The sequence below is a fragment of the Pygocentrus nattereri genome, chromosome 2 (genome assembly GCF_015220715.1).
Source record: "Pygocentrus nattereri isolate fPygNat1 chromosome 2, fPygNat1.pri, whole genome shotgun sequence".
Lineage (NCBI taxonomy): Eukaryota > Metazoa > Chordata > Actinopteri > Characiformes > Serrasalmidae > Pygocentrus > Pygocentrus nattereri.
The window spans coordinates 12550638-12577472 of record NC_051212.1 but is presented as its reverse complement, the minus strand read 5'-3'; the positions used below and the strand labels follow the sequence as shown (position 1 = coordinate 12577472).

Here is a 26835-nt window from a genome sequence, read left to right as displayed (position 1 = left end):
TTACAACCCAGCTCTTTTCTAAATGAAGTGCAATAGCTAGCTATGTTGCATTAGTTACATTGGATCAAATATGTCAGTTATGACAATTATCAGCTATTACATTACCGGACATAACCTGTCTTGACAACGCATGACAGCATATGAGATCTTAATCACATGGTTATACCTGGTGTTGTAGTACTCGTGTGACATTAAATGCTGCCACTTTCCTCACATTCCAAGTAGGAATTCCCAGCTGGGTAGAGGTTTTTCCTGGTCAGATTTGGGAAAATTTGAGGTATGAACTTTAGGCAAACATTAAAGCTGTCACGGTTGGCCCCTCCCAGTCCTGTCCATGTGCTCGTGTTTTGGTTATGTAACTCCGCCCTTGATTGTGTTCACCTGTCCCTTATTGTTCCGTGTATTTAAGCCCTGTGTTTGCCAGTCTTTGTATCACTGTATTGGTCTTTGTTTGATGTCTGTTTGCTGGTTACTCTGGTTTTTGTCATGTCTGTTCCCCGTTCTGTCCGCATCGGCTATATGAACCTGGACTGTTTTGACCACGACCCTGGATTTGCCCATAATAAATCTCGCTTATCTCAGTGTGTGCGTCCGCCTCCTCGCTCCCCCTTACAAAAGCACTGAACATTAAAACATTAAAGTCTGATGTGCACCAAATCTTCTTTATGCTAATGACCACCATCAGGCATGAAATATAAAATTATTAGCTAGCATTGTTTTTCACTGCCCACTGATACACAGTGATGTAATCAATAAGCAGAAGATGTTTAAGAGGTGGACAAAAGTCATTACATTTTGTTGGATGATTATGGAAAAAGAAAAATTGTATCATTATAAAATTCGATGAAATATGTGATGCATTGTGGTAAAAAAGGTCTGTATTGATGTAAGGATTTTTGATCATCACATATGGTGATCAATACTATCTTAACATCAGATGCATTTTGTGGTGGGACAATATCTACCTTGCTTTACAGACAGAGGTCTTTGCAAGTCCTTTCCAACTGACAGGGGAATGCAAACGAGCAATGCCTTAATGACATGATGCATCAAATCATTAATGATTAAAGATGAGCTCAATCTCTGAATCGAATTAGCTCATGAACTATGTCCATATAAATAAACATGGAGTTTTAGAAATGATCAAACTCAGGCAGGTGCATGATGTTGAGTTTACACAGTATCGTTCAGTGACAGCAATGGTTAGTTAGATCTTCCAGCCTTCTGCAAAAAAACTATCTCCCAAAATGATGAGGTGATTTGTTCCAGCTGAAAGGAGTTTGATCATTTCCTCGCATGATCAGCTGGACAATTTCCAAATAGAAAAAAACAAAGAGCGCTCTGAGAAGGATGCTAATCAGTCACAGAAGAAGGAGCGCTTGTTTTCAAGAACGCTCTCAGTGCTGATGTGACAGCATGAGGTCAGCGTACAGTCCTCAGATGGCATGTCATGTGGTTTTACAAATGCAGTCAAATTATCCTTAACTGTTCCGGAAAAAAAGGATTAATCATTTTTAAGCTATTTGTTTTATGTGAGTGTTGTCATTGGGGCAGCCAATCAAAATCATTGTGTTAGTCCTTGTTATCTGAACCCTCCAGTTGCTGTTTAGTGAACCAGCATTTTGAATGTGAAGCTTCAGAAAACCATAAAACAGTTCACTGTAAAATTCTAGTAAAATACTGCCTACTGGTTGCATTACTTTCATAGTAATTAACAGGTGTATATTAGCAAGAAATAACGGCATATTATGACTTCACATTCCTCTGGACCACAAGAGCTTTCTGCTGTATATTTACACTATTAAACTGTAATAAAAATACAAAAATCTCCTGTATTTTTACATTACAACTGCACAAGAAATGCAACTCAGTAACCAGTAATTTTCTGTAAATTTACTAGACCTATAAATCTGTTCATTTTAAAAAAAATGGTCAGATTTATTAACCATGTTTCATACAGTCTATGCACAGAATCTCTCAAAGAAAATGCAAATACACACCACCAAGAACATAAATTTAGGATTACCAATAAACAACATTCATGATAAACATTAATCTCTGAAACACCGAGGTAACAAAACATATCATTTAGCTTATTCTGTTTTCTGACTGAACTGACTGAACAGTTTTCTGACTGATATTCCTAGTCAGCAAAATGGTATGTGGTCAGTGATGTCACATAAAACCGTCCAATATGCATTTGTTTAGTGTTCTAGAAGTACTGATGATGATTTATACTTATGCTAATATTAATTTATCACAATAATAACGTGTTGCCCACCTTTCATTGTGAGGTGCTTTTGGCACACTCCCAAACGCAGTACCACTGTGTATTTCCTTGTGGTTAGCTACTTTAGAAGAATATCATCAAGAACAGCTTTAAGCATGGGCCATATGGAGGCCTAATACTTTCATGTTCATAAGCACGAACACGCTGTACTGCCCGGTGCACCCTCCATCAGCTCGGCCTACATACGGCATCGTTACCATGGTGATTTCACACCTGGATTCAGATTGAGAAAATACTGATAAAGTGGAAATGTCTCGGTGGCTGAGGGTCTCCTTACCCACCAGCACACAGCTTTCGCTACAGTAACTCCTACTTAACCAGTCCACAGTGTAAATCCCCTAATAGTATCTCCTACTAGCTGGTATGGAGTATAAACCTGTATAAATCTCCTACTAGCTGGTACGGAGCAAGCATCTCCTATTCATTAGGGTGGGGTGTAAATTTCCTTTTACCCAGAGCAGAATAAGAATCTTCTTTTCTTCTACTTTTAATCAGAATGGAGAATGAAGCTTCTAATAGCCTGTATGGAGCAGCATCTCCTATTAATCAGTATGTAGGAGGAATTTTCTACGAGCTATTGTAGACTTTGACTCTTATGGAAATTAGAGCTCAGTGGCTGTCTCCTCTCCTTTTCCACCAGCATGCAGTCACTATGGCTGTTAGCCAACAGTCACTCCTATTAAACACTGCTTATGAATCCCCAAATAGCCACTGTGGAGCGTGCATCTTTGATTAATCAGTGCTGAATACAAACCTCGCATTAGCCAGTGAGTCAGTTTGCACACTGCGTTTTATAAATATTCAACCAACCTATTCTGCTCAATTTTAATTGTATAGCACTTTCAACAACAAGTATTGTCCCATAGCAGCTTCCCAGAAATGCTGGTCCAGACCCTAATGAGCAAGCTGGAGACAATGGCAGTGGAGAGGAACCAAGACTCAAAAGGAATAACTCTAACTGCATGACAAAGAGACAATGACAAGGACAAAGCATGAAGAAGAAGCACTGAGAGGAACCAAGAAGTAAAAGGAAAAAGCTCTGTAAGAGCTTGAAGAGGACGTACTGAGAGGAACTGAGACTCAAAAGTAGAAATTCCTTAAAAGCTGGAGGAAGAAACACTAAGAGTAACCAAGACGCTAAAGGAAAAGCTTTCTAAAAGCATGAGGAAGATCCACTGAGAAGAACCAAAACACAAAACTAAAAAATATCTCTAAATATATATTTAGAAAAATATATTTTTTTTCCTCAGCATGATGAAGACTTGCTGATAAAGATCAAAAATCAAAAGCAAAACTTTCTAAAAGCATAAAGAAGAAGCACTAGGAGGAACCCAGACACAAAAGGAGAAACTCTCTAAGAGTGTAAGGAATAAATATTGAGAGAAGCTGAGACTCAGAAGGGAAATCCCTGCTTCTCTATTGGGATTAAGTGAGGAAGAATCTCCTATTATCCTATTATGACGCACTAGGTGTCTTATATGCAGTATTGAGAATTTTCCTACTGATCACTATGGACCTAAAACTGTATCACTCAAACATCTGTCGCTCTCTCCTGAGGGTTTCTTATTTGCTGCCTTTCCTAGAACCCACTGTCAATACCCATGTTTACATGCAGCCTGATAATCCATGAATAATCTGACTAACAGCTTAATTGTAATAGAATACGTCCATGCAAACACTTCAATTGGTCTAGCCTGATTGAGGCCATTCGGAATACAATTTCTATCCAATTGAATGATGCGGGTAAACATCTAAATAATCTGGTAAATGTAAACACCTGTATCTGACTGCATTCCCAATCGTGAAGGTAATGTATGTTCTGCGCGTTTGCTCCACGTCATAGCAAATGTTTATACTGTTCAACATGGCGGAGCAGAAGCTGGTCCGCGGAGGAGACCAAGTTTATTCTCTGATCTTTAAAAGACGGTGGGACGGACGTCCAGCTTATGTGTCTCAGAACATGACATCTTCCTCTTGGCCTTCTTTAATAAGTACATGTGAAGCATGTGTTATTGAGTCTGATATTATTTTAAAGCAAGAAAAAACACAAGCGCTGCTCACTGCTGCTCATCTCACTCTGACTGGACTCACATGATGCTCGTTGCCATGGTAACATCTACAGTAAGTTGTACTCTACACATGTAAGTAATTTTGGATCAGATTACTTCCAGTGTGCACGTAAATGGAGATTTTCCATCAGATTGTTGAGTAGAGTGAGCATAAATACCTCAGTCTTAATCTATTTTTTAGGAATGTATTCAATCAAATTGGCAAAAATCTTTGCATGTAAACACAGCCAATGATCAAAACCAGGCATCTGGGCCCATCCAACTGGAGTAAAGTGAGAAACCTACCTTACAAAACCAAGGAATTGTGGTCTTTGTCAAATATCTAAGACAACTAATCTGTGTCAAATATCATTAGATTGTATTGTAGATGTATTGTAGTGTTTTCTGCTATTAAAGGAGACACACAGTTTATGCTCACGTCATTGTGTTTTATTAAAAGGCTGTAGTCGGCCACAGTCAATAAGCAAGGCTTAGCCAGCAGCCAGCTCTTCCCTCAGCTCACTTCTGCACTCGCTTAAAGCTCTTGTCTACCCAGTTCTTCCTGCTCTACAGGCATAAACACAGCAAAAGATGCCTGGCCTCAGCAAAATTACTCATGCTATAGGACATATAACCATGAACTAGCATGCAAAGCATTTCTTAAACACAGTATAGTATAATAAATATATTCCTATTAAGTCTTGGTTCCTTTTAGAGCTTCTAGGCTTATATCATGAAATGACTATATTGACAATGATTGACAAGTAATTTTGTGATAATACTTTATAGGCAGTAATTGTTATGTCATGAAAGAAAATTGACAAAGGACAACAGAGGGCCAATTTTACTTTAACCAGCTTGCTAAATAACATCGAATAATACATAAATGTAATGTTTTGTTCTATTTTAATAATAATAAAAAAAAAAAAAAAATATATATATATATATATATATATATATATATATATATATATATATATATATATATATTTAATTAATTAGCCAACAGTACTGTAATAGGCTGCTGGGGTTTTCCAGAGTGTGACATACTATCTGAGGAAAATTCTCAACATTCTTGTAGAGCTTAAGTGTCCCAACAGTTCAAATGAGTTTTAAAATTATGAAAGTTGTCAAACCATGTCATGGTCTCCCACAGCTCTGTATGACTAAATCTGCTATAACAACATTTTAATAGGTAAAACATGCAGGCAGGGCCTGGGAACTTGTCCAGAAGGCGGAGCATGCAAGGCGCTTTTGTTGCATCATTTAAAGAGAAGAAACAAGAATGAATCCACACCAGCAGGAGCTCACAAGTGTATGTGTTTGTACTCAGAAATTGCAATGGAGAAGTGAAGTAGTTTTTTTTTTCTAAACTTAAAATGAGATTTTCCTTAAATAATATTTTTAAATCAGTTAATATTTAAATAGAATATAGGCTAGAGATAGCACAGGAAGTAGGCCTATAAGTCAAAAGTTTGAATACGTGCACAGAAATGTTTCCTGTGGAAGATGTGTTAACTCAAGGGGTCTCAAGAGTGATGCTAGAATTAAAATATTTTTGATGAGTTCATACAAGCTCTGCCAACAGGCCATGGATGACAGGCTCATATTGATTATGAATTTCTCCTGGGTGAGCTTGTTACTGAGGAAAGGTCTTGACTGACTGCTGCACTTCAAGCATTTTTTCAGCACCAGGATAAAGATTTGTGGTTCGTGGCCAAGTGCAAGCCGAGAAGTCCAGGCCCAGTAATTGAGCAGACTTACTACGTGATTGATCTTTTCCTGTAATTTCTTTAATGCATATACTGCTGTGGGGGTTGTGAAATATTTTAAGCGCCAAAAAAGAGTCAGACTGTGAAAAACGTTTAGTTTGGTTTGTGCCTCTTATTTTGTCCCACAATGGGGAAATTTCACTACACAATCCGTGCAGTGAAACACCACATACACATACTAGTAAAGACACACACACTAGGGGGCAGTGAGCACACTTGCCCGGAGCAGTGGGTAGCCCTTTCCACAGCGCCTGGGCAGCAGTTGGGGGTTAGGTGCCTTGCTCAAGGGCACCTAACCCCCTCATGTCCTCTCGGCTCAGGCGACCTTCTGATCTCAAGGCTGGTTCTCTAATCTCGAGCCCACGACTTCCCCTGTCTTAACTTCTTTTCACTAACAACACCAACAAAACGGATATCAATATAATTGATAATGTACTTATTATTTTTGTTGCCTAGGCTTAAGGTTAAGGTAAATCTTCACCTCAGAATTGAAAATCATACTCAACCTGACAATACGTGTATAACTAAACCCCTATTAATCGATATGTACTACGAACTTTCCAGTTGCTGTTGTGGAATATAACTCCCACATTATCTCTCAAGCTCGCGACTCATCTCCTATTAGTCACACCAGAGCATGAATGTCCCTGCAGCTAATGAATGGGGTCAGGGGCAAACGGCCACAGCTGACAACCAACTGACACGCTAGATAACTGTGACAAAACGCTGCCTCAATCTCATCCTTATGAACAGAAACAGAAAGTACACACGCACACATCTACATATGCAAATTGAGCCGGGGAGGCTATAGGAAGGGCAGGAGACTACTATCTGAACCCAGTAAGCAAATCTTGAGCAGGAGAGGACACTTTGAGGATTAGGGTTAATGTAATTATGGAGCAACCCTGTGGCCCACAGATGTGTAATGTGTTATAATCCATTCATTGTGTTGTAGGGGATCTCGCTGGTCTTAGCAGCTCGCTATACTTGTTCAGGCAGTTTCCTTTAATCGTTTGATCCTAACACTAAGCCATTAGACACATGCATTCTTATTCTCCAGCAGTGCTCAAACTGGAACTGAATGTCCAGAACAATGTCCTGGAAGAATGAAGAGTTCTACCATTCAGAATGGGGAAAAAAAGGTAGACCATGGTAGTTCATGATTTAGCTAATAATATTAGATTCTACAATGTCTCTAAGAGAACAATCATAAATGACCAAAATACTGCATAATACAATGTCGCACCCACCCTTACACTCTTAAAAAAGATGGCTCTTCAAGGGTTCTTCAAAGGAAATGGTTCCACATAGAACCATGAGTTCTGTATAGAATCACTTCTTGCATAAAAGCGTATATGCTCTCTTAAAAATGATGGTTCTTCAAGGGTTCTTTAGTAAAGAAAACAGTTTTTTATCAAACCATGAATGTTCAAAGAGCCCTTTGCATGATTACAGGGTTCTTTGCATCGTTGAAGAGTTCTTCAGATTGATGGAGAACGTGCTGTAGATGGTTCTACACAGAACACTTTTAAAAATGATTATGTATATCACCAAAAAGGGTTCTTATATTGTTACAATGTCAAGCCTATAACAACAGAAAAAAAACTTTTTGGTGCTATACAGAACCCTTTTCAAAAAGGTTATGTATAGAACCATACACAACACGTTGTCCATCAAACTGAAGAACCATCTCACCATGCGAAGAACTTTTTGAGTGTGTACAGAAAAAAAAAGATGTCTAAAGCCACATCATTAAAGGTGCATCGATCATGAACATTTATTCAGATTCTAATTTCTTTACAGCCAAATTGGATGATGGCCTTTTTTGGCATTTATTTATTTCCAAACACTCCCATTGAGTGGGAATGGAAACACTCCCATTGAGTGGGATTGGAAACACTCCCATTGAGTGGGATTGGAAACACTCCCATTGAGTGGGATAAATGAACACATGGAACACTTCAATGCACATCAGAAACCTTAAGACTCTATACACAATACATATCATAATGTTTCAGACGTTTGATGAGCTGGAGCAAACAAAAAACATGCGCATTTAAATAACACTGTAAAAAATATGAATACAGTGTTTCTTTGTGTTTCACATATTGCACTGCACTGAATCCATTAAACAGGATTGATTTTGTTCTATTTGTAATAAAACATGCAGTTGCCCACTGTTCCTGTGTTGAGTACTGGTGATATCCAACATGCTCAGAGAGGCATACTGTGATATCATGTTCTATAGTTTATCATGATAATGATATATAATGATATATAATGATATAAGTGATTATATATCCCACCTTTACTTAGTACCAGTACTTTCTATAAGCTATTTCAGCTCTTCTTTTATTCACATATTGGCCAGTTCTTTGTATTTTGCCGCTGTATCTTCAAAATGGTGATCTTCAAAATTACTTTTAATGTAAGTCAATCATGAAACTTACACACAATGTAAAGAACAGTAGGCATTTTCAAATTCTGTCAAAAATGAAAAACAAAAAAAAATGGAGATACGAGGTTTTGGTTCGACAGAAGCGATATGGAACATAAATAATAATTTTCTCATTAATGGGCCATTAATTAAAACTGCCATTTTAACCTCTTAAAATTCCACATTTATTACAGTCTTAGTATGCTGTACATGGGCTATAAGGCAAACTGGCTGAGTTATTCTACATTATAAGTTAATTCTAAGTTACAGAAGTGTGTAATAGAAGTTTCAGGGGTTAAAAAAATGAGCTGCCTATTTAAATAGCACAAAATCAAACAAAGTGCTTCATTGAAAGTAAGAGGCGACTGGCTATTTATCATATATATTTATCACATATATAATTATGTTATGGCATTTTTGTGCAGGTGTAGCAGCAGCATTACCATACAGTGTGACTGCTCGTACCTGACTCCCCCTATTTACCTCATAAAATGACAATACAGATCATACTAATAATAAATAAATAGCTTGTTTGGAGCAAAAAAGCAGCTGATTCCATTTCTGGCTAATTCTGATGCATCCCTAATTTCCATATTTGGTTGGCAATTTATTTCATATCATCACATTACCGCTCTCATTAACAACAATAATGACAAAGAGTGTTCAAAGCAGACAGTGCATGTCATAAATTTCGCTGTATTCTTTAACAAAGCATCTAATTAGCTCCATCTATGAGAACAATAATAACAAACATTGCAACAGCACAATGCAACACTGTAAATAAGGCTGTGTTCTACTGCGGAGCATTAAATTTGCTCTGTTCTGTTCTGAAGCTCGCAGCTGCCCCAAATACTCAAACTAATCTGTGGACTCTGGAGAACAAATGCTTTGAAGCATGAACAGCGAGCTGAGGGGAAAAAAGCCACTCTCAGGGAGAGTGTCTTGAAAAACACAATCTACTTTTATACCAGGTTAGTCTCAAAGGGGTTTCACTCACTCTCGAAGACGATATGGTGATGATAACGGACGTTTGTGGGTTTACTGCTGGTGAAATGAACATTTTCACTTCAGACAGTGACCTTGACACATAAGCCTGACATGCAACGCTGGCATCAATACAGTCACTGACCTGAATATAAATTCAGCGTTTACATTCTGGACCCCTTTTTCCCCCCATTAACATCTAACTCAAAACGGATTTGCCTTTCATGACCACCAAGTGCCGTAGCGAGCAGCGCGATTCCCCTTTCAAACAAAACCCAAAGCCCAGAGCTGAAACTGGGACAGGCAAGGCGAGAGGGAGTGACTCCGTTTTATCAATGAAAACAGCTACTAGAGCCAAAGACATCAGACAAGGCTGGAATTGGACGCATGGACAGACTCAGCTGAGGATGAGTGGACAAAACAATGAGAAATACTCTGACTGTACCTGTTTCTGTTAGAGGCGATTCTGGTCACCTTTTTTCTTCTGTGTTGTTGTCTCTGAAGCTTGACTCGGACCGCTTAATGCCTGAGTGCGTGTATGTGTAAGAGAGAGGGGCTGGGTGAGTGAGCGAGAGAGAGAGAGTGAGAGAGAGAGAGAGAGAGAGAGAGAGAGAGAGAGAGGGTGGGGGAGAGATGGGAGAGTGACCATGAGTAGAGGAGAAATAGAGAGAGAGAAAGAAAAAGAGGAAGAGAGAGAGGGATGGTGAGATTGGATGAGAGAGAGAGAGAAAGAGAAATGAGACTGACTATGAATGAAGAGAGCGAGGGAGAGAAGGGAGCGAGAGAAGAAAGACAGTAAGAGAGAGAAAATAAGAGGTTTAGAGGTAGGCGTAGAGAGAGCATGAGTGGAAGAGAGAGGGAGTGTGAGATAGAGAGAGAGAGAGGGCAGGGGATAGAGGGGAGAGTGGGATAAGGGAGGGAGCAAGAGAGGGAAGAAAGAGTGAATGGAGGAGAAAGAGATAGAGAGAAAGACAAGAGGGACAGTGACTATGAATGGAAAGAGAGAGAGCGGGAGAGAGAATGGGGAAGAGAGGGAGGAGGAGAGTGGAGAGAGAGAGAATTTAGGAATATATCTAGAGAGGGAAGGAGTAAGGGGGAAAAGTAAGAACCGAGAGATATTAGGAGGGAAATAGCAAGAGAGAGAGAGGAGGCAGGGAGAAGGAGAGAGGTAAAGAAAGAAAGAGAGGAATACAGAGAGAAAGCACAGTGCAGTTCACTCAATGAAAGCACTAAAGAATAAGAATGTATGGAATCAGAGCCTGAGCATATAAGTATATGAGTGAGTATGTGATTATATGTGAGAGAGAATATAAATATATATGAGTATATGACTATATTATTGAGTAGATGAATGAATATATTACTATATGTGAGAATATAACTACATGTGGAGTGAGTATATGAGCATATGTCTATATGTAAGTGAGTATATGAGCATATGGCTATATGTGAGTATATGAGTATATGACTATATGTAAGTGAGTATATGAGTATGTGTCTATATGTAAGTGAGTATATGAGTATATGTCTATATGTAAGTGAGTATATGAGCATATGGCTATATGTAAGTGAGTATATGAGTATATGACTATATGTAAGTGAGTATATGAGTATATGACTATGTCAGTGAGTATATAAGTGATTATTACATTAAATGAATACTTATGTGTGGGCAAGTTTATGAGCGTTTATGAATGTGAATACATGAGTATATGGCTGTATTTGAGTGAGTATATATGTATATGACTGTATATGACTATATGCGAGTAAGTATATGATTATATGATTGAGTATATGTGAGTATATGAGTATATGTGAGAGAGTATATGAGTATATGTGAGTGAATATATGATTAGTTGTGAGTGAGTATATGAGTATATGGCTACATGTGTGAGTATTTGACTATGTGAGTGAGTATATGAGTATATGATTGAGTATATATGAGTATATGAGTATATGTGAGTATATGAATAAATGTGAGTGACTATATGAGTGAGCACATGTGAGTGAGTATATGCGAATATATGACTGAGTATGACTATATGAGTGAGTATATGTGTTAGAGTATATGACTATATGTGAGCAAGCATATGACTGCAGAGTGAGTATATGACTGAGTATAAACTATGTGTGAGTAAGCATATGTGAGTGAGTATATGACTACATATGAGTGAGTATATGACTACATGACTATATATGAGTGAGTATATGACTATATATAAAAAAAGTATCACTCACTTAATCTTATATGTGAGTGAGCATATGACTGAGTATATGACTATATGTGAGTGAGTATATGACTGAGTATATGACTATGTGAGTGAGTATATGAGTAATGTATATGTGAGTGAGCATATGACTGAGTATATGACTATATGTGAGTGAGTATATGACTGAGTATATGACTATGTGAGTGAGTATATGAGTAATGTATATGTGAGTGAGTATATGAATGTATGTACACTGCTCAAAAAAATAAAGGGAACACTCAAATAACACATCCTAGATCTGAATGAATGAAATATTCTCATTGAATACTTTGTTCTGTACAAAGTTGAATGTGCTGACAACAAAATCACACAAAATCATCATCAATGGAAATCAAATTTATTAACCAGTGGAGGCCTGGATTTGGAGTCACACACAAAATTAAAGTGGAAAAACACACGACAGGCTGATCCAACTTTGATGTAATGTCCTTAAAACAAGTCAAAATGAGGCTCAGTATTGTGTGTGGCCTCCACGTGCCTGTATGACCTCCCTACAACGCCTGGGCATGCTCCTGATGAGGTGGCGGATGGTCTCCTGAGAGATCTCCTCCCAGACCTGGACTAAAGCATCTGTCAACTCCTGGACAGTCTGTGGTGCAACGTGGCTTTGGTGGATGGAGCGAGACATGATGTCCCAGATGTGCTCAATCGGATTCAGGTGTGGGGAACGGGCGGGCCAGTCCATAGCTTCAATGCCTTCATCTTGCAGGAACTGCTGACACACTCCAGCCACATGAGGTCTAGCATTGTCCTGCATTAGGATGAACCCAGGGCCAACCGCACCAGCATATGGTCTCACAAGGGGTCTGAGGATCTCATCTCGGTACCTAATGGCAGTCAGGCTACCTCTGGCCTTTCATCTGTGAAGAGCACAGGGCGCCAGTGGCGAATTTGCCATTCCTGGTGTTCTCTGGCAAATGCTAAGCGTCCTGCACGGTGTTGGGCTGTGAACACAACCCCCATCTGTGGACGTCGGCCCTCATACCATCCTCATGGAGTCAGTTTCTAACCGTTTGTGCAGACACATGCACATTTGTGGCCTGCTGGAGGTCATTTTGCAGGGCTCTGGCAGTGCTCCTCCTGTTCCTCCTTGCACAAAGGCGGAGGTAGCGGTCCTGCTGCTGGGTTGTTGCCCTCCTACGGCCTCCTCCACGTCTCCTGGTCTGTCTCCTGGTAGCGCCTCCAGCCTCTGGACGCTACGCTGACAGACACAGCAAACCTTCTTGCCACAGCTCGCATTGATGTGCCATCCTGGATGAGCTGCACTACCTGAGCCGCTTGTGTGGGTTGTAGAGTGCGTCTCATGCTACCACGAGTGTGAAAGCAGCACCAACATTCAAAAGTGACCAAAACATCAGCCAGAAAACAGAAAGGTACTGAGAAGTGGTCTGTGGTCCCCACCTGCAGAACCACTCCTTTATTGAGTGTGTCCACCTGTTGTCTTTTCCATTTGCACAACAGCTGTGAAATTGATTGTCAGTCAGTGTTGCTTCCTAAGTGGACAGTTTGATTTCACAGAAGTTTGATTTACTTGGAGTTATATTGTGTTGTTTAAGTGTTCCCTTTATTGTTTTGTATGGTAATTCATTGGTCTGAGTACACAGTCAGCACAGACACAGCTGATAGCTGTGATGTTGTTGGGCAGTTGGGCTGTTGATTGCTCCTGTACAGTGAAGTCCTCCCTGAGGGACTAGCAGACAGCCTGAGAGATCAGCTACAGGCAAAGGAGAAGCTCGGAGGACAGTGTGTGTGTGTGTGTGTCAACATCAACATGGTGGCAAGATACCACACGATTTCCCAGACGAGCCAGTCATCAAATGAAATTATAGAACTTCGATTTTCTATTAAAGTATTATTATACTTATTACTATTTATGTATGTATTATAACCTAATAAACAAATATTATCTATTATTTAATCATAAAATAGACAGATCATCTCTGATGTTATTTGTTGACGATCAGAATTGACATTCACATTATATTTACAATTTGAATGTATTTTTTCCTGAGCTGAAAGTCAGTATATGACCCACTCACAACTGCAAAGTGACCTGCAAACTGCAACCTGAAACAGGCCAAACATAACGAGTCATAAGTAACACAAGCACTAGGATTGGAGTTATTTATGGAGTTCACTGCTAGAGTCTCTCTGTTGCCACCAGTCCTTGATACAAACAACACAGGGCTGCCGATGACGTCAGAGAATGAGCTTTGATAGGAAAGATTTCACAAACTTGTGCCAGTTCAGATCTCCTACAGTAAGCAATGGGAACAGTCAGTAGTCATCACATTTGATGTACCTTAATAAATTGTCTGATACTGACAAACTGTGTCACACTGGGCTTAAAGTATCTTAACCACAGCTTTCCTGTTCACCTGACTCCCAACAAAAGGACCAGCAATTATGTCAAAAGCAATCAGAATGTTCAGGAAAATTGTACTGGACATGTTGATTCTCAAATATTCTCTAAAGATTATTTTCTAAAGTAGTGAGGTTATCAATCATGCAGCCTACTTACATCCATTTACAGAACATAGCAGACAACATGAATCACATTTTGAACAGTTTCTCAGTGTAAGATCCACACTGGTGCAAACTTAGGACAAGATGGGGAGGACATGCCCCCCCTACTTTTTAAAATTACACAAGGTATTTTGGGGGTCACGGGTGTGATTGTGGAAAAAAAGGTTGCAGAAGAGCTGTCAGATAACAATTATATTAAATATGCCATAACAGTTATGAATAATCCTTCCTTTTTCATTATTTTATCATTATTTATCATTGATTTAATTTTCTAACATATGTATAATGCTGATCACATGAATTTTAGTGACACAAATGCCACGTAATTGGCAACAAAAGTGGATTTCTACAGGATATTCCCTTTATTGTTGTGTTTGATTATTGACAAACCTCACATATCAATATATAAGAGTACCATTAGGAGTGTTTGTTTACTAGTTTTTAAATGTTTAATTGTTGTATGTAAGCTGTAGCCTCCTGATGTTGTTCCCCTATTTGTCAAACCAAAGTTACATTCATGAAGAATAATCATAACAGTAAGATTAAGAAAATACATACAGATTTGTTCTTGGACTCATTTTCTAAGAAAAAAAAGCTAAACGGAATGTCTGGAGAGTAAAAATGTATCTTAACCTTTTGAAATTGAGAAAGCAGTGCATTAAGATTTTATTTAGTTATTTATCATCTTTTGTTAAGCTACTGGATACTGCATGAATCAACGTTCGACTGCCAAATAAGGAACAAAACTGGCTGTTTTAATGGAGAGATTTTTGCCCTTTCATGTTTCCCCGGCTGGATTTGAATTGCATTGAAAGAGTCTGACATCAAGTGATCCTTCAAACCAATTAGGGCAGATTTTCATCAGCGGAGCCCATTCAGAGCCCCACACAAAGAACTCTGAAAGAGCAGCCCCACACTTCACGCAAACGATTTCTGAGTGAGATGAAGTAAATTGGCATTAACATTAATAAAGTTTGGTAACACTTTCTATGAATATTACGTTCGTAAGCATCTATAAACACAATTATAACATGTTATAATGCATTCATAAGGTATAAATATTCCATCCATCCATCCATCCATCCATCCATCCATCCATCCATCCATCCATCCATTTTCTAAGCCACTTCTCCGTCAGGGTCGCGGGGGGATGCAGGAGCCTATCCCAGCAGTCTTCGGGCGGAAGGCAGGATACACCCTGGACAGGTCGCCAGTCCATCGCAGGGCGGTATAAATATTTTATATTATAACTATTTTAAAAATGAATTCCACTGAATTACACTTTATAGCCATGTTTATTATACATTATGAATTTTTAATATAATGCACTATAAGTAGTGCTAATGACATGTTATACTGTCAGTGCCAAAGAAGTCAGTCCCAGCTTGGAGAGTGTAAAGCACAGACAGATTTGCAATATTTTATTTGTCACCACTGGTGCTGTTAGGGCTGCATCTTTGGGGCTTCAGTCCTGAATATGTACATGCTCCAAACAGTATAATATTGGACATGCAGTGTTAAGTTAGTGCCAGGCTAACGGTGGTGTACATTAACAGCGGCATACATTAACAGTGGTGTACATTGACTTTCCCACATTGGGTGAAACGCTGACGGCATCACTAGTTTAAACTCTGACATTTGAAGCCTGTAATGAGCTTTATTGTGTATATTTTAGTGTTTCAGTAAATCCTTCAGTAAATACTACAACTTGAAGCCTCACTCTTACCACTGGAGGAGGCTTTAGTACAGTACGCTTCACTTTACTTAGAGCGGACTAATACAACTTATGAGCTCTTATAATTTGTTATGAATGGTACTTATAATGCATTATGTTAGCAATTCACAATGTATAACAAACATGGCTATAATGTGTAAATGCATTTTTATAAATATTTATAGCCATGTTTATGATGCCTTATGAATGCATTATAACATGAATGTGTTTACAGATGCTTACAAATGTGATATTCATAGAAAGTGTTACCCAAAGTTCTTTCTGCAGAGTTTGTTGATTAGTCTGACTTAACCAGTGTACGTGCACTTTGTTTAAGTAAACAGTCACCTTTCAAAGCCACGTAGCAACAGTATTACACTTTAACATGCCAAATTCCCACTTGCGTTAGCCGTTAATTTCCACTATCCTTTGTCATTATCATTATCTCTGCTGCTGTAGAGTTATGTATGTTGCCATGGCTATGTACTTTCATCCCCATTTGGCCTGAAACACCCACACAGTCCTGATCAGGCAAAGATGTTGAGTTTTATAGATTTTAACTTTAACTAATTTTTGCACATATGACTTTGGTCAATGATCCTCGGGTCTCATTTCTTTAGTATGATTGAGATAACTTTAATATTTGCGATTGAGCTAAGAGCCTATTAAGATGCTTTCTATAGTCTTTATAGTTAGACACATACTATTCATATGTTTCAATAAACTAGGCTAATCTGCCTTATATAATATCCACAGGCATGAGCATAAAAATGCAGATGTAGTTTTAGATTCAGTGTTGAGTCTGATGAGGGAGTGTGATTTTCAGTGATGATGTTAAATAGAGAAGTGTGATACCTCTTCACGTCTGGAGAGCAGATCCAGGCAGTGTCTCAGAGCAGAGCTTGTCTCACGGCATAGCTCACCAATCTCTCTGGCTTTCAGGAGCTCAGGACCTGTCATTTCTCTCGCTTAAACACACAGACAAACAAAACACACCAAACTTTCAAGCTAGCCCGATAAAGCAGGAAAAGCACAAAGGGCCAAATCTTTTTTTCTGGTTGCCGTAGCATCCCTGCAAATCTCTACTGCATTCCTGAAATTGGTGCATATGCGCTTGTCAGAGCCATTAAACATGCTGTTTTGGTGATGTTTTGTAATACAGCAGGTGAGAACAAGTTGTAATAGAGGAGGTTCTTACTGTTGTTATCCTCATTCTTCACCATAGAGATGAAGACAGCCACCTGAGACTCCAACTTCTGCTGGTAGCTTTCAGCTGCCTGTGAGAAGAACACAGCTCATTTACATGGAACATCCCCAATTGCCCTGTCCTTGTCTTTCCCTGTTAAAACCCTTGTTTTCTTGTTCCATGTGTTTTTGTTTACATAGGCCATGTGCTTTTGTTGTTGTTTTGGTCTTTGTCTCCCCCTCGTCCTGCCTTCTTGTCATCTGTCTCACCTGTCTGTTGTTTGTAGCACGGTCCCCTTATTAGTCCCAGGTGTTTCTGTTTATCCCTCAGTCTATTTATACCCCTCTGTTTGTTCTCTTTGTCTTGCATTGTTCGATATTGCTTTTCGATGTTGATGTGACCATTTTGTTGTTTGTTTTCTGTTTGTAGGTTGCGTCAGTCTTTTTGTAGGTTTGTCAGTTTTGTCTGTCCTCCTTTGTGTTTAGTTTTGGTTTTGTTTCCTTCTCTTTGTTCTGCTTCACCATCGACTAATCTGCGTTACTCACCTCTGCTACCCAGTTTCTGGACTAAAATCTTACTTAAATAAAGACAACTTGCATTTGCATCCAGCATCATTTACTTTACACAAACTGTAAAGGAATATTCTAGAACCTTTTATGTAATAATAATAATAATAATAATAATAATAATAATAATAATTTTTTTTTTATGCTTACATACTTTTAAACAACGTATAATAACGTATAAAACAAATATTACATTCATCACAGGCCAAAATGCATGCATTTAACTGTACTGTACTTTTGTCAAGCTTGTAATAATAGAAGAACCCTTTTTGGTAGACACTCTTAAAAAAATATGGTTCTTCAAGGGTTCTTCAGCAAAGAAAATGGTTCTATATAGGACCATGAATACTCAAAGAACCCACTGCATGATTTCTTTCTTTCTTTGCATCATGAAAAGGCTGTTTAAACCTTTGGAAATTGAGAATGTGTTGTAGATGTTTGTATATAGAACACCTTTGAAATAAAAATAAAAATAACAATCACAATAATAATAATAATAATAATATTATTATTATTATTATTATGGTTGTTTACATAGTTTTAAACAACCTTTAATCTAGAAATACAAACATTCAGGTCACCACAGGCAGAAATGCATGCATTTAACTGCACCACACCTTTTCTTATAGGTGTAGATTTTAGCCAGATAATTTAGAAATGAACTCAGTTTGGCTGATTCAGCCCAATGCTAGCCCTAAAATAAATGAAGCACCTCAGAGAAAACATGTACACATCACTTAAAATGCATTTTCTGAGACCCCAAAGCATAAGACCATTCATGAAATAACCCCTACTAAAGTCGTCTAGCTAGAAGGAACAGCATTAAGGCCTCATGTGCTGTAAGGTGCTTATTACTATCCAGATATAGTTCTCAGCTAGTTCTCAGTGAAAAACGTAGAATTCAAATGTAAAATGTTAGAAAAAAAAGCATCCTATTGAATGGTGACCTCATTATGCACAGATGTTAAAAATGTTACAATTTCTTGGTGACTTTTAAAAGTAAGAGTAAACAAAAATGGTAAGATTTTTAAGATGCTTGCTTTTTGCCCAAAGCTGGCTCACACTATTTACATAAAAAAGCTTAATCTGTTGGCTAAAATAAAAATAAGCCTAACTGAACTTGGTTTAAAATGGCAACAACTGGCAAATATTTGCACTTCACAAGCTGATCTGATTAAACTTGTTGTTGCTTCGGTTGATTTGTGTAACAGTTTGGTTACACTTTACTGTAGGGTGCTGTTCATGAGGTTACATGACACCTACATAATTCTGTCATGACAACAAAACCCTATGTAAACCTTAATTTCCTAGAAAGCATACATTTGCCAATTTTGGATAAAGTTAGCTAAAGTAGCTTCATGACAGATAACGGAAAAAGCCTTTATAAACATTTATGTAGGGTTATGTCATAACAAGCATATTTAGATGTCATGTAACTTTATGAAAAGGACCCTACAGTAAAGTGTTACTCAATTTTTCATGAGAGTTTCTGATTGTGCATCCTCAGTTCAGCTCACTCTAAGAATGCAAGTTTGCAATAGGTCCTATAGCAACAGACAGACCACTGTAGTACATGACATTTCATACTGGCATATGTAGCTTGTGTTTAGGGTAAAGCCACATACCACATGGAGGGATTGAGCAGGAAGAAGCTTAAGGTACCTGCAGGCAGTCTGATAAGTCTCCCAGAGCCGTGTCCTCTTCAGCTGCGTGCTCTTCCTCTGCACCGGTGTTTTCCGGCCTGCCACAGCGAGCGCTGTATGCCGAGTGCTCCTCTATGGCATCCAGCCATTTCTATCCATATGGAGGGCACAGGTGAGCATCAACATTTGATGGTTAGTCCACTACTACAGCAATGGTACAGGTCAATTTTTACAGGTCAATTCAAGGCTACTGGAAAAATTCAGACATATCAAATATGTTGTATGTAAAAGAGTTGCCACAATACCAGAGTTTTGATTTGGCTCCTAATACTGAGTGCAGTATCCCAGCGCTCAACACCAAAACAGTGTTAATCTATTTAAAGGGACCAAGTCCCATATTTTCTTATACTCATGACATTTGTGTGGCTACTATTAAAGACAGTCGCGTCTTTTTGTATTAAACAGGCTGTTTTGATACTATGCCTTTAAGACTGATACATGCAAATTAGCTGTGCTCAGATTGGCCAGCCTGTATTGAGCCTCATTCAAGGCTGAAACACTCCTTCCAACTTCAGTGTGAATGGGCGGGAGCTAAACTGCTGTAGGCTGAATAGGCGGATTTATGTAAACGCACCTGCAAACAGGTTGTTTTTGCAGATTATTTTTGCTATTTAACCATTCGTCAAGGATTCTTTAGTAAATGAAATAAAGTAAAAAAACAGTATAGTAAAAAAATGGTTCTATATAGAACCATGAACACTCAAAGAACCCTCTGCATGATTAAAGCCTTAACTGCTTTTTGACTGAGGCTCAACACAGGGCAGCCAATCTGATCACAACTAATTTTCATATATTAGTTACAGTTAAGAAAATGGTTCTATATAGAACTATGAACATTCTATGAAAGAATCCTTTCCACGATTAAAGGGTTCTTTAATTCAGTAAAAGAGTTCTTCAGATTGATGGGGATGATTCTACATAGAACCCTTTTGAAAAGGCACCAAAAAGGTTTATGCTGCTGTTATGATGGCAAGCTTGTAAAAATAGAAGAAGCCTTTTAAAGGTTCTTTAGTAAAGAAAATGGTTCTATAGAGAACCATGGACACTCAACGAACCCTTTGCATAATGTGTGTATGACGTGCGTGTGCGTGTATGAGTGATGATGCTTTTTTTTAATTGTATTTTATTTCATTTTTATTTTATTTTATTCTATTCACTACATGAACACTGTAAGCTCCTGTAACCTGTATGTGTAAGCATACCTGGCCACTAAAGCTTGATTCTGATCTGGTTCTGGTTCTAATTAAAGGGTTCTTGGCAACACGAAAAGGTTGTTCAAACTGAAAACACCAAAACACACAAAAAAAGCATTAGTCTGCTGTTACAAGCTCATATCATAACAGCGGCAGAACTATTTCTGGTGCTCTACAGAATGCTTCTAGAAACATTCCTATGTAGAACCATCTAGAGCACGTTCTCCACAATCTGAAGAACCCTATGATGCAAAGAACCCTTTAATCATGCCAACATTTTTTGAGTGTTCATGGTCCTGTTTAGAACCATTTTCTTTACTAAACAGCTCCTAAACAACCTTGCTTTAAATGTGTGTAGTTATTAAGAACTGACTGTTAGATTTGCCAACATGGGTGACATTTCCACAGTCATGATGTCACTTACAACTCACTTTTCTGGTGACTTCCGGTTCTCCACAATTAAAGGACACTTTGAAGTGATGAACACTGCCGTCACAGCACCTGAGCGTGAAAAAGTACTTATCCCAGGCTTTCACCTGTAAACCAAACAAATGTCAGAATGATTAACATGCGAGTATTTTTCAAGGTGGAAGTGAATAATATTTTTAATCAATGAATTTATTTGAATGTATTGAATTATGATGAAGTTAATATTTACATGTTCCAAATGTTCTCTGATACATTTGTATCTACAAAATCCCTTTACGCTTGCAAATGAGTGTATTTCTATATTGGAGAACTGGTTCTTTTTTTAATCGCAATCAAAGAAGACTTTGGAACAGACTCAGTTCCAGACTGCAGGTGCTGATGGATCAATACTATGCTTGACCCCAGAATGCTGAACCACAGTGTTCTGCGACTCACCACACACTGAGCCCTCATAAGAGGCTTAAAGCCCTGTCTGCGATCGCCACACTCAGCATCAGACCTGCAGCAACACCCAACACAACACAGCGTATACAGATACACAGCAGCGCTGAGATGTCTTTAACTTGCTGTCAGGCATGAAACAAGTTCTGAACTATTATAGTTATTATAATGTAACATGACATGCGTTCCACTAATAGCACTGTCTCTAAAGGAAAGGTCTTTACATTCACCCAGAACAGCATCAAAGCCACTTAGGGACAAATATTCTGACACAAGACAGCCCCAAGAGCCCCATTGATGGGTCAACTACAACCCCAATTCCAATGAAGTTGGGACGCTGTGTAAAACATGAACAGAAACAGAATACGATGATTTGCAAATCCTTTTCAACTTACATTCAATTGAATACACTACAAAGACAAGATATTTCATGTTCAAACGGATAAACTTGATTATTTGGAAAAAAAAAAATTCACTCATTTTGAATTTGATGCCTGCAACACGTTCCAAAGAAGTTGGGACAGGGGCGTGTTTACCACTGTGTTACATCACCTTTCCTTTTAACAGCACTCAATAAGCGTTTGGGAACTGAGGACACTAATTGTTGAAGCTTTGTAGGTGGAATTCTTTCCCATTCTTGCTTTATGTACAACTTCAGTTGCTCAACAGTCCGGGGTCTGCGTTGTTGTATTTTGCGCTTCATAATGCACCACACATTTTCAATGGGAGACGGGTCTGGACTGCAGGCAGGCCAGTCTAGTACCCGAACTCTTACTACGAAGCCACGCTGTTGTAACACATGCAGAATGTGGCTTGGCATTGTCTTGCTGAAATAAGCAGGACGTCCCTGAAAAAGACGCTGCTTGGACAGTCCTTTTCCTCTTTGGCCTGGAGGACACAAAGTCCATGATTTCCAAAAACAATTTGAAATGTGGACTCAGACCACAGGACACTTTTCCACTTTGCGTCAGTCCATCTCAGATGAGCTCTGGCCCAGAGAAGGCGACGGCGTTTCTGGGTGTTGTTGATTTATGGCTTTCGCTTTGCATGGCAGAGTTTTAACTTGCACTTGTAGATGGAGCGACGAACTGTGTTCACTGACAGTGGTTTTCTGAAGTGTTCCTGAGCCCATGTGGGAATATCCGTTACAGAATGATGTGGGTTTTTAATGCAGTGCTGCCTGAGGGGTCGAAGGTCACGGACATTCAGTATTGGTTTTCTGCCTTGCTGCTTACTGGCAGAGATTTCTCCAGATTCTCTGAATCTTTTGATGATATTATGGACCGTAGATGATGAAATCCCTAAATTCCTTGCAATTGCATGTTGAGAAACGTTGTTCTTAAACTGTTGGACTATTTGCTCACACAGTTGTTCACAGAGTGGTGAACCTCGCCCGTCCTTGCTTGTGAACGACTGAGTCTTTCAGGGATGCTCGTTTTTTTCCTCAACTTTCCCAGTCTTTTGTTGCCCCTGTCCCAACTTCTTTGGAACGTGCTGCCGGCATCAAATTCAAAATGAGTGAATATTTGCAAAAACAATAAAGTTTATCCGTATGAACATTAAATATCTCGTCTTTGTAGTGTATTCAATTGAATATAGGTTGAAAAGGATTTGCAAATCATGGTATTCTGTCTTTATTTATGTTTTACACAACGTCCCAACTTCATTGGAATTGGGGTTGTACAATTCAAAAGTGTGGAATCAATGTCTTCAGAAATCTAAAAGCAATTTCACTGTGTGTAAAATTGTGTAATATTAATATGCTCATCTTGTGCAGCTTCACAGTTTTCACCTTATAACTATGAAGCTGTTTAAAAAATGTTAGATGTGTACAGAATGACAAACAGAGCTGGGGTAGATTCTAAAATGTCTGTGAAAGCAAAGCTAATTCATACAGAGGATTCAATTATGTAATTTTATGTATGGAATCAATTCAATGCAAGAGCATAAACTGGCATCAGGTGGGCTTTTCAGGTGCTTTTCCCATAAAGAAAATCACTAGAGTTAAGAGACTTACCGTTTTGAGTACCAGCTTAAGTCCCCATTCTCCAGAACAACCCAGTGTGAGGCCCAGGCCAAGAAATTTGACTTCTGAGAATCAGCGGAGATAAACAGACATGTACTTCATGGGATCTGAGACTCCTCAATAGCACTTTAAATTAACCTAAGACTAGACTTAATCTGTGCTGAATCTCAAAACAGCACCGTAACACTTTGACGGCACCTGGTGGCTGCAACTGGGAGGGCTTTACAAATAAGATCACTCTTAGCCTGCTTTAACAGACCTTATGAGCAACTGATGTTTGGCTACATAAAAAAGCATGTGTCTAATATTTATTTGGATATGTATAGAGTTAATTCAGGGGGTTACAGAAATGGTCATGGACATATTTAAAAAACAGAGGACTTAATGAACATCATCTGTCCTCACCTTCCACAACAGACCTTCAAACTTTCTGGCCGTGCTGGATGCACTCTTTGAAAGAGAAGAACAGACAGCATTTCCAGAGCTTGTCATTTCTATAAAGTAGCACTGAATCATGGCAAAACCATATACAATATCAAAACACAAGCCCACCTTTTCTTTACACGTTTCCAGCAGAATCCTTATCTCATTGTTTTCTGTGAGGTCCAACACAGACTGGCCTAAAATACAGCAAGAAATAAATCTGAAATTATGCCATCCTTATAAATGCAACAAATATGCCACAATAAGTCTCAGTGTGTTTCTACATAGACACCAATAAACTAAGGCCATAACCCAGTGTTGTTTGGGGGGCTGTTTATAGAGGGCTGAGAACCAGAAAACACAACAAAGTACACAAATAAAGAGGGTAGGTATATTTCAATTTGAATTTTTAAACATTTACTTTACATTATACTACATTTTACTGCTGAAATACTTCAGAATGCAATTTTAAAGGGAAAAAAGGAACTAACAAGACACTACTGTATAGCATAAAAATATACTGTTCTTTCATTGGGTGAGGCGGGTGGATCTAGGTGGGTAAAAACAAATGTCCTACAGTCATGATTATCCAGTGAGCAGGCCTCACTCTGGGCAGCCCTGAGTCAGCCCATACACCAGGAGCTAGGACTGTATTATAATGAGACTGTAATATAGTGCCTACTGTAAATAGCTTATGCAGGTAAAAAGAGGTAAGCAATAGAGGCAAGTAAGTAATTTACAAGCAGATCTACTATTTGTGTGTACTGTAGATGTTGTGTACATATGTAAATTGTCTATTCATTGAGAGGAAATATCTCATGATTACAATAAACAAAGCAAAGCCACCAGCTGTGTCTCATTCCATAAAACCAGTTGGGTCTCATTATTGCTCAGACTTGGCAGAGATACAGTACTGTACCGCTCCTGTTCTTGGCAGTGAGACTGGCTCCATTCTTAAGCAGCTCATCCACACACTGTCTATGCCCCCTGCAGGCTGCAATGTGTAGTGGCGTGTTGCCTTCAGCATCTTTGCAGTGGATATCTGGCAGCCTGTTCCTGATGAACTGGGGGAGGGTTAAGAAAGAGAAACATAAGACCTGATCATACACACTATGTGTCCAAAATGATCTGAACCCAGACAGCCCTTCTACTCTGTGAATTCAGCTCAATTAATTTGCACCCAGCGCTGACACACACACACAGCCACACATACAGTCTCAGAAAAAAAAGGTACAAAACTGTCACTGGGTCTGTAGCCCTCTTGTCTCTGGGGTGGTAACCTCAAGGACACATCACAGTACCTTTGGTCAGGGAACATAACTGTACCATAAGCCACACACCCCGTATCATCTCCAGGCTTTTTATTCTATTGCTCTGTATTCTGGTTATGAAAAGGTACAAATATGTACTTTTTACCTAGAAAAACTTACAAACCTACAACCTGGTACACAGTTGGGCCTTAAAACCACTGTTGTACATTTGACGGCACATTTATATTGCTTGTACCTTGTTAAACAAAAAGAATTTAGTGCTGGGGGCTTTATAGATGACCCTGGGTTGAGTTGGAGTGATCCAGAACCAATCATCCAACCATCCAACATCTGTTCCTGACTTTATTAATGCTCTTGTGGCTGAATGCAGTCAAATCCTTACAGCAATGTTTCAGGGTCAAGTGTGAAGTCTTCACAGAACACTGAAGGCTGTTACTCAATAGGGAAGGCTCAGTGCCTAATGACTTCTGAGAACTAAAAAAAAACACCAAATTGTTGTTCACTCCTATTTTGAGATGTCATACTTGTCATATTGTCTGCAAGTAAAATATATGTGAATATGTCTGTTACAAGCTTTAAAAATACACTATACTATATAAAGTATTCACTCACCCATTCAAATCTCCATGGCCACAGGTGTATAAAGCCGAGACCCTAGGCCTGCAGACTGCTTCTACAGACATTAGTGAAAGAATGGGTCCCTCTCAGGAGATCAGTGAATTCCAGCGTGGTACCGTGATCAGATGCCACCTGTGCAACAGGTCCAGTCATGAAATTTCCTCTCTACTAAATATTCCACAGTCAACTGTCAGTGGTATTATAATAAAGTGGAAGTGACTGGGAATGACAGCAACTCAGCCATGAAGTGGTCCGCCATGTAAAATGACAGAGCGGGGTCAGTGGATGCTGAGGCCCATAGTCCACAGAGGTTGCGAACTTTCTGCAGAGTCAATCGCGACAGACCTCCAAACTACACGTGGCCTTCAGATCACCTCAAGAACAGCATAGAGAGCTTAATGGAATGGCTGCATCCAAGCTTTACATCACCAAGCGCAATGCAAAGAGTCAAATGCAGTGGTGTAAAGCGCCCTCATTGGACTCCAGAGCAGTGAAGACGTGTTCTCTGGTTTGATGAATCACACTTCTCCATCTGGCAATACGATGGACAAGTCTGGGTTTGGCGGTTGCCAGGACAACAGTAATTGTCTGACTGCATTATGCCAAGTGTGAAGTTTGGTGGAGGGGGGATTATGGTGTGGGGATGTTTTTCAGGAGTTGGGCTCGGCCCCTTAGTTCCAGTGAAAGGAACTCTTAAAGCTTCAGCACCAACAGATTTTGGACAATTTCATGCTCCCAACTTTGTGGGAACAGTTTGGGGACAGTCCCTTCCTGTTCCAACATGACTGCACACGAGTGCACAAAGCAGGTCCATAAAGACATGGATGAGCGAGTTTGGTGTGGAAGAACTTGACTGGCCTGCACAGAGTCCTGACCTCAATCCAATAGAACACCTTTGGATGAATTAGAGCAAATGTGCTTCTGGAAGAACGGTCAAA

The 26835-nt window shown here is 39.1% G+C and overlaps 1 protein-coding gene across 1 annotated transcript in view; it reads right to left on the bottom strand.

Annotated features, from left to right (window-relative positions):
- LOC108436854 (oxysterol-binding protein-related protein 2) overlaps nt 1–26835 on the bottom strand; it is a 71928-nt gene that overhangs the window by 40152 nt on the left and 4941 nt on the right. Inside the window, exons 5-13 of the mRNA XM_037534430.1 lie at nt 24928–25072; nt 24138–24205; nt 23991–24035; nt 23577–23650; nt 21554–21617; nt 21121–21225; nt 19456–19587; nt 17240–17318; nt 16897–17009 (exon numbers count right to left, since the gene is read on the bottom strand). Coding sequence (XP_037390327.1) covers nt 16897–17009; nt 17240–17318; nt 19456–19587; nt 21121–21225; nt 21554–21617; nt 23577–23650; nt 23991–24035; nt 24138–24205; nt 24928–25072 — 825 coding nt within the window. The remainder of the gene's footprint in view (nt 1–16896; nt 17010–17239; nt 17319–19455; nt 19588–21120; nt 21226–21553; nt 21618–23576; nt 23651–23990; nt 24036–24137; nt 24206–24927; nt 25073–26835) is intronic.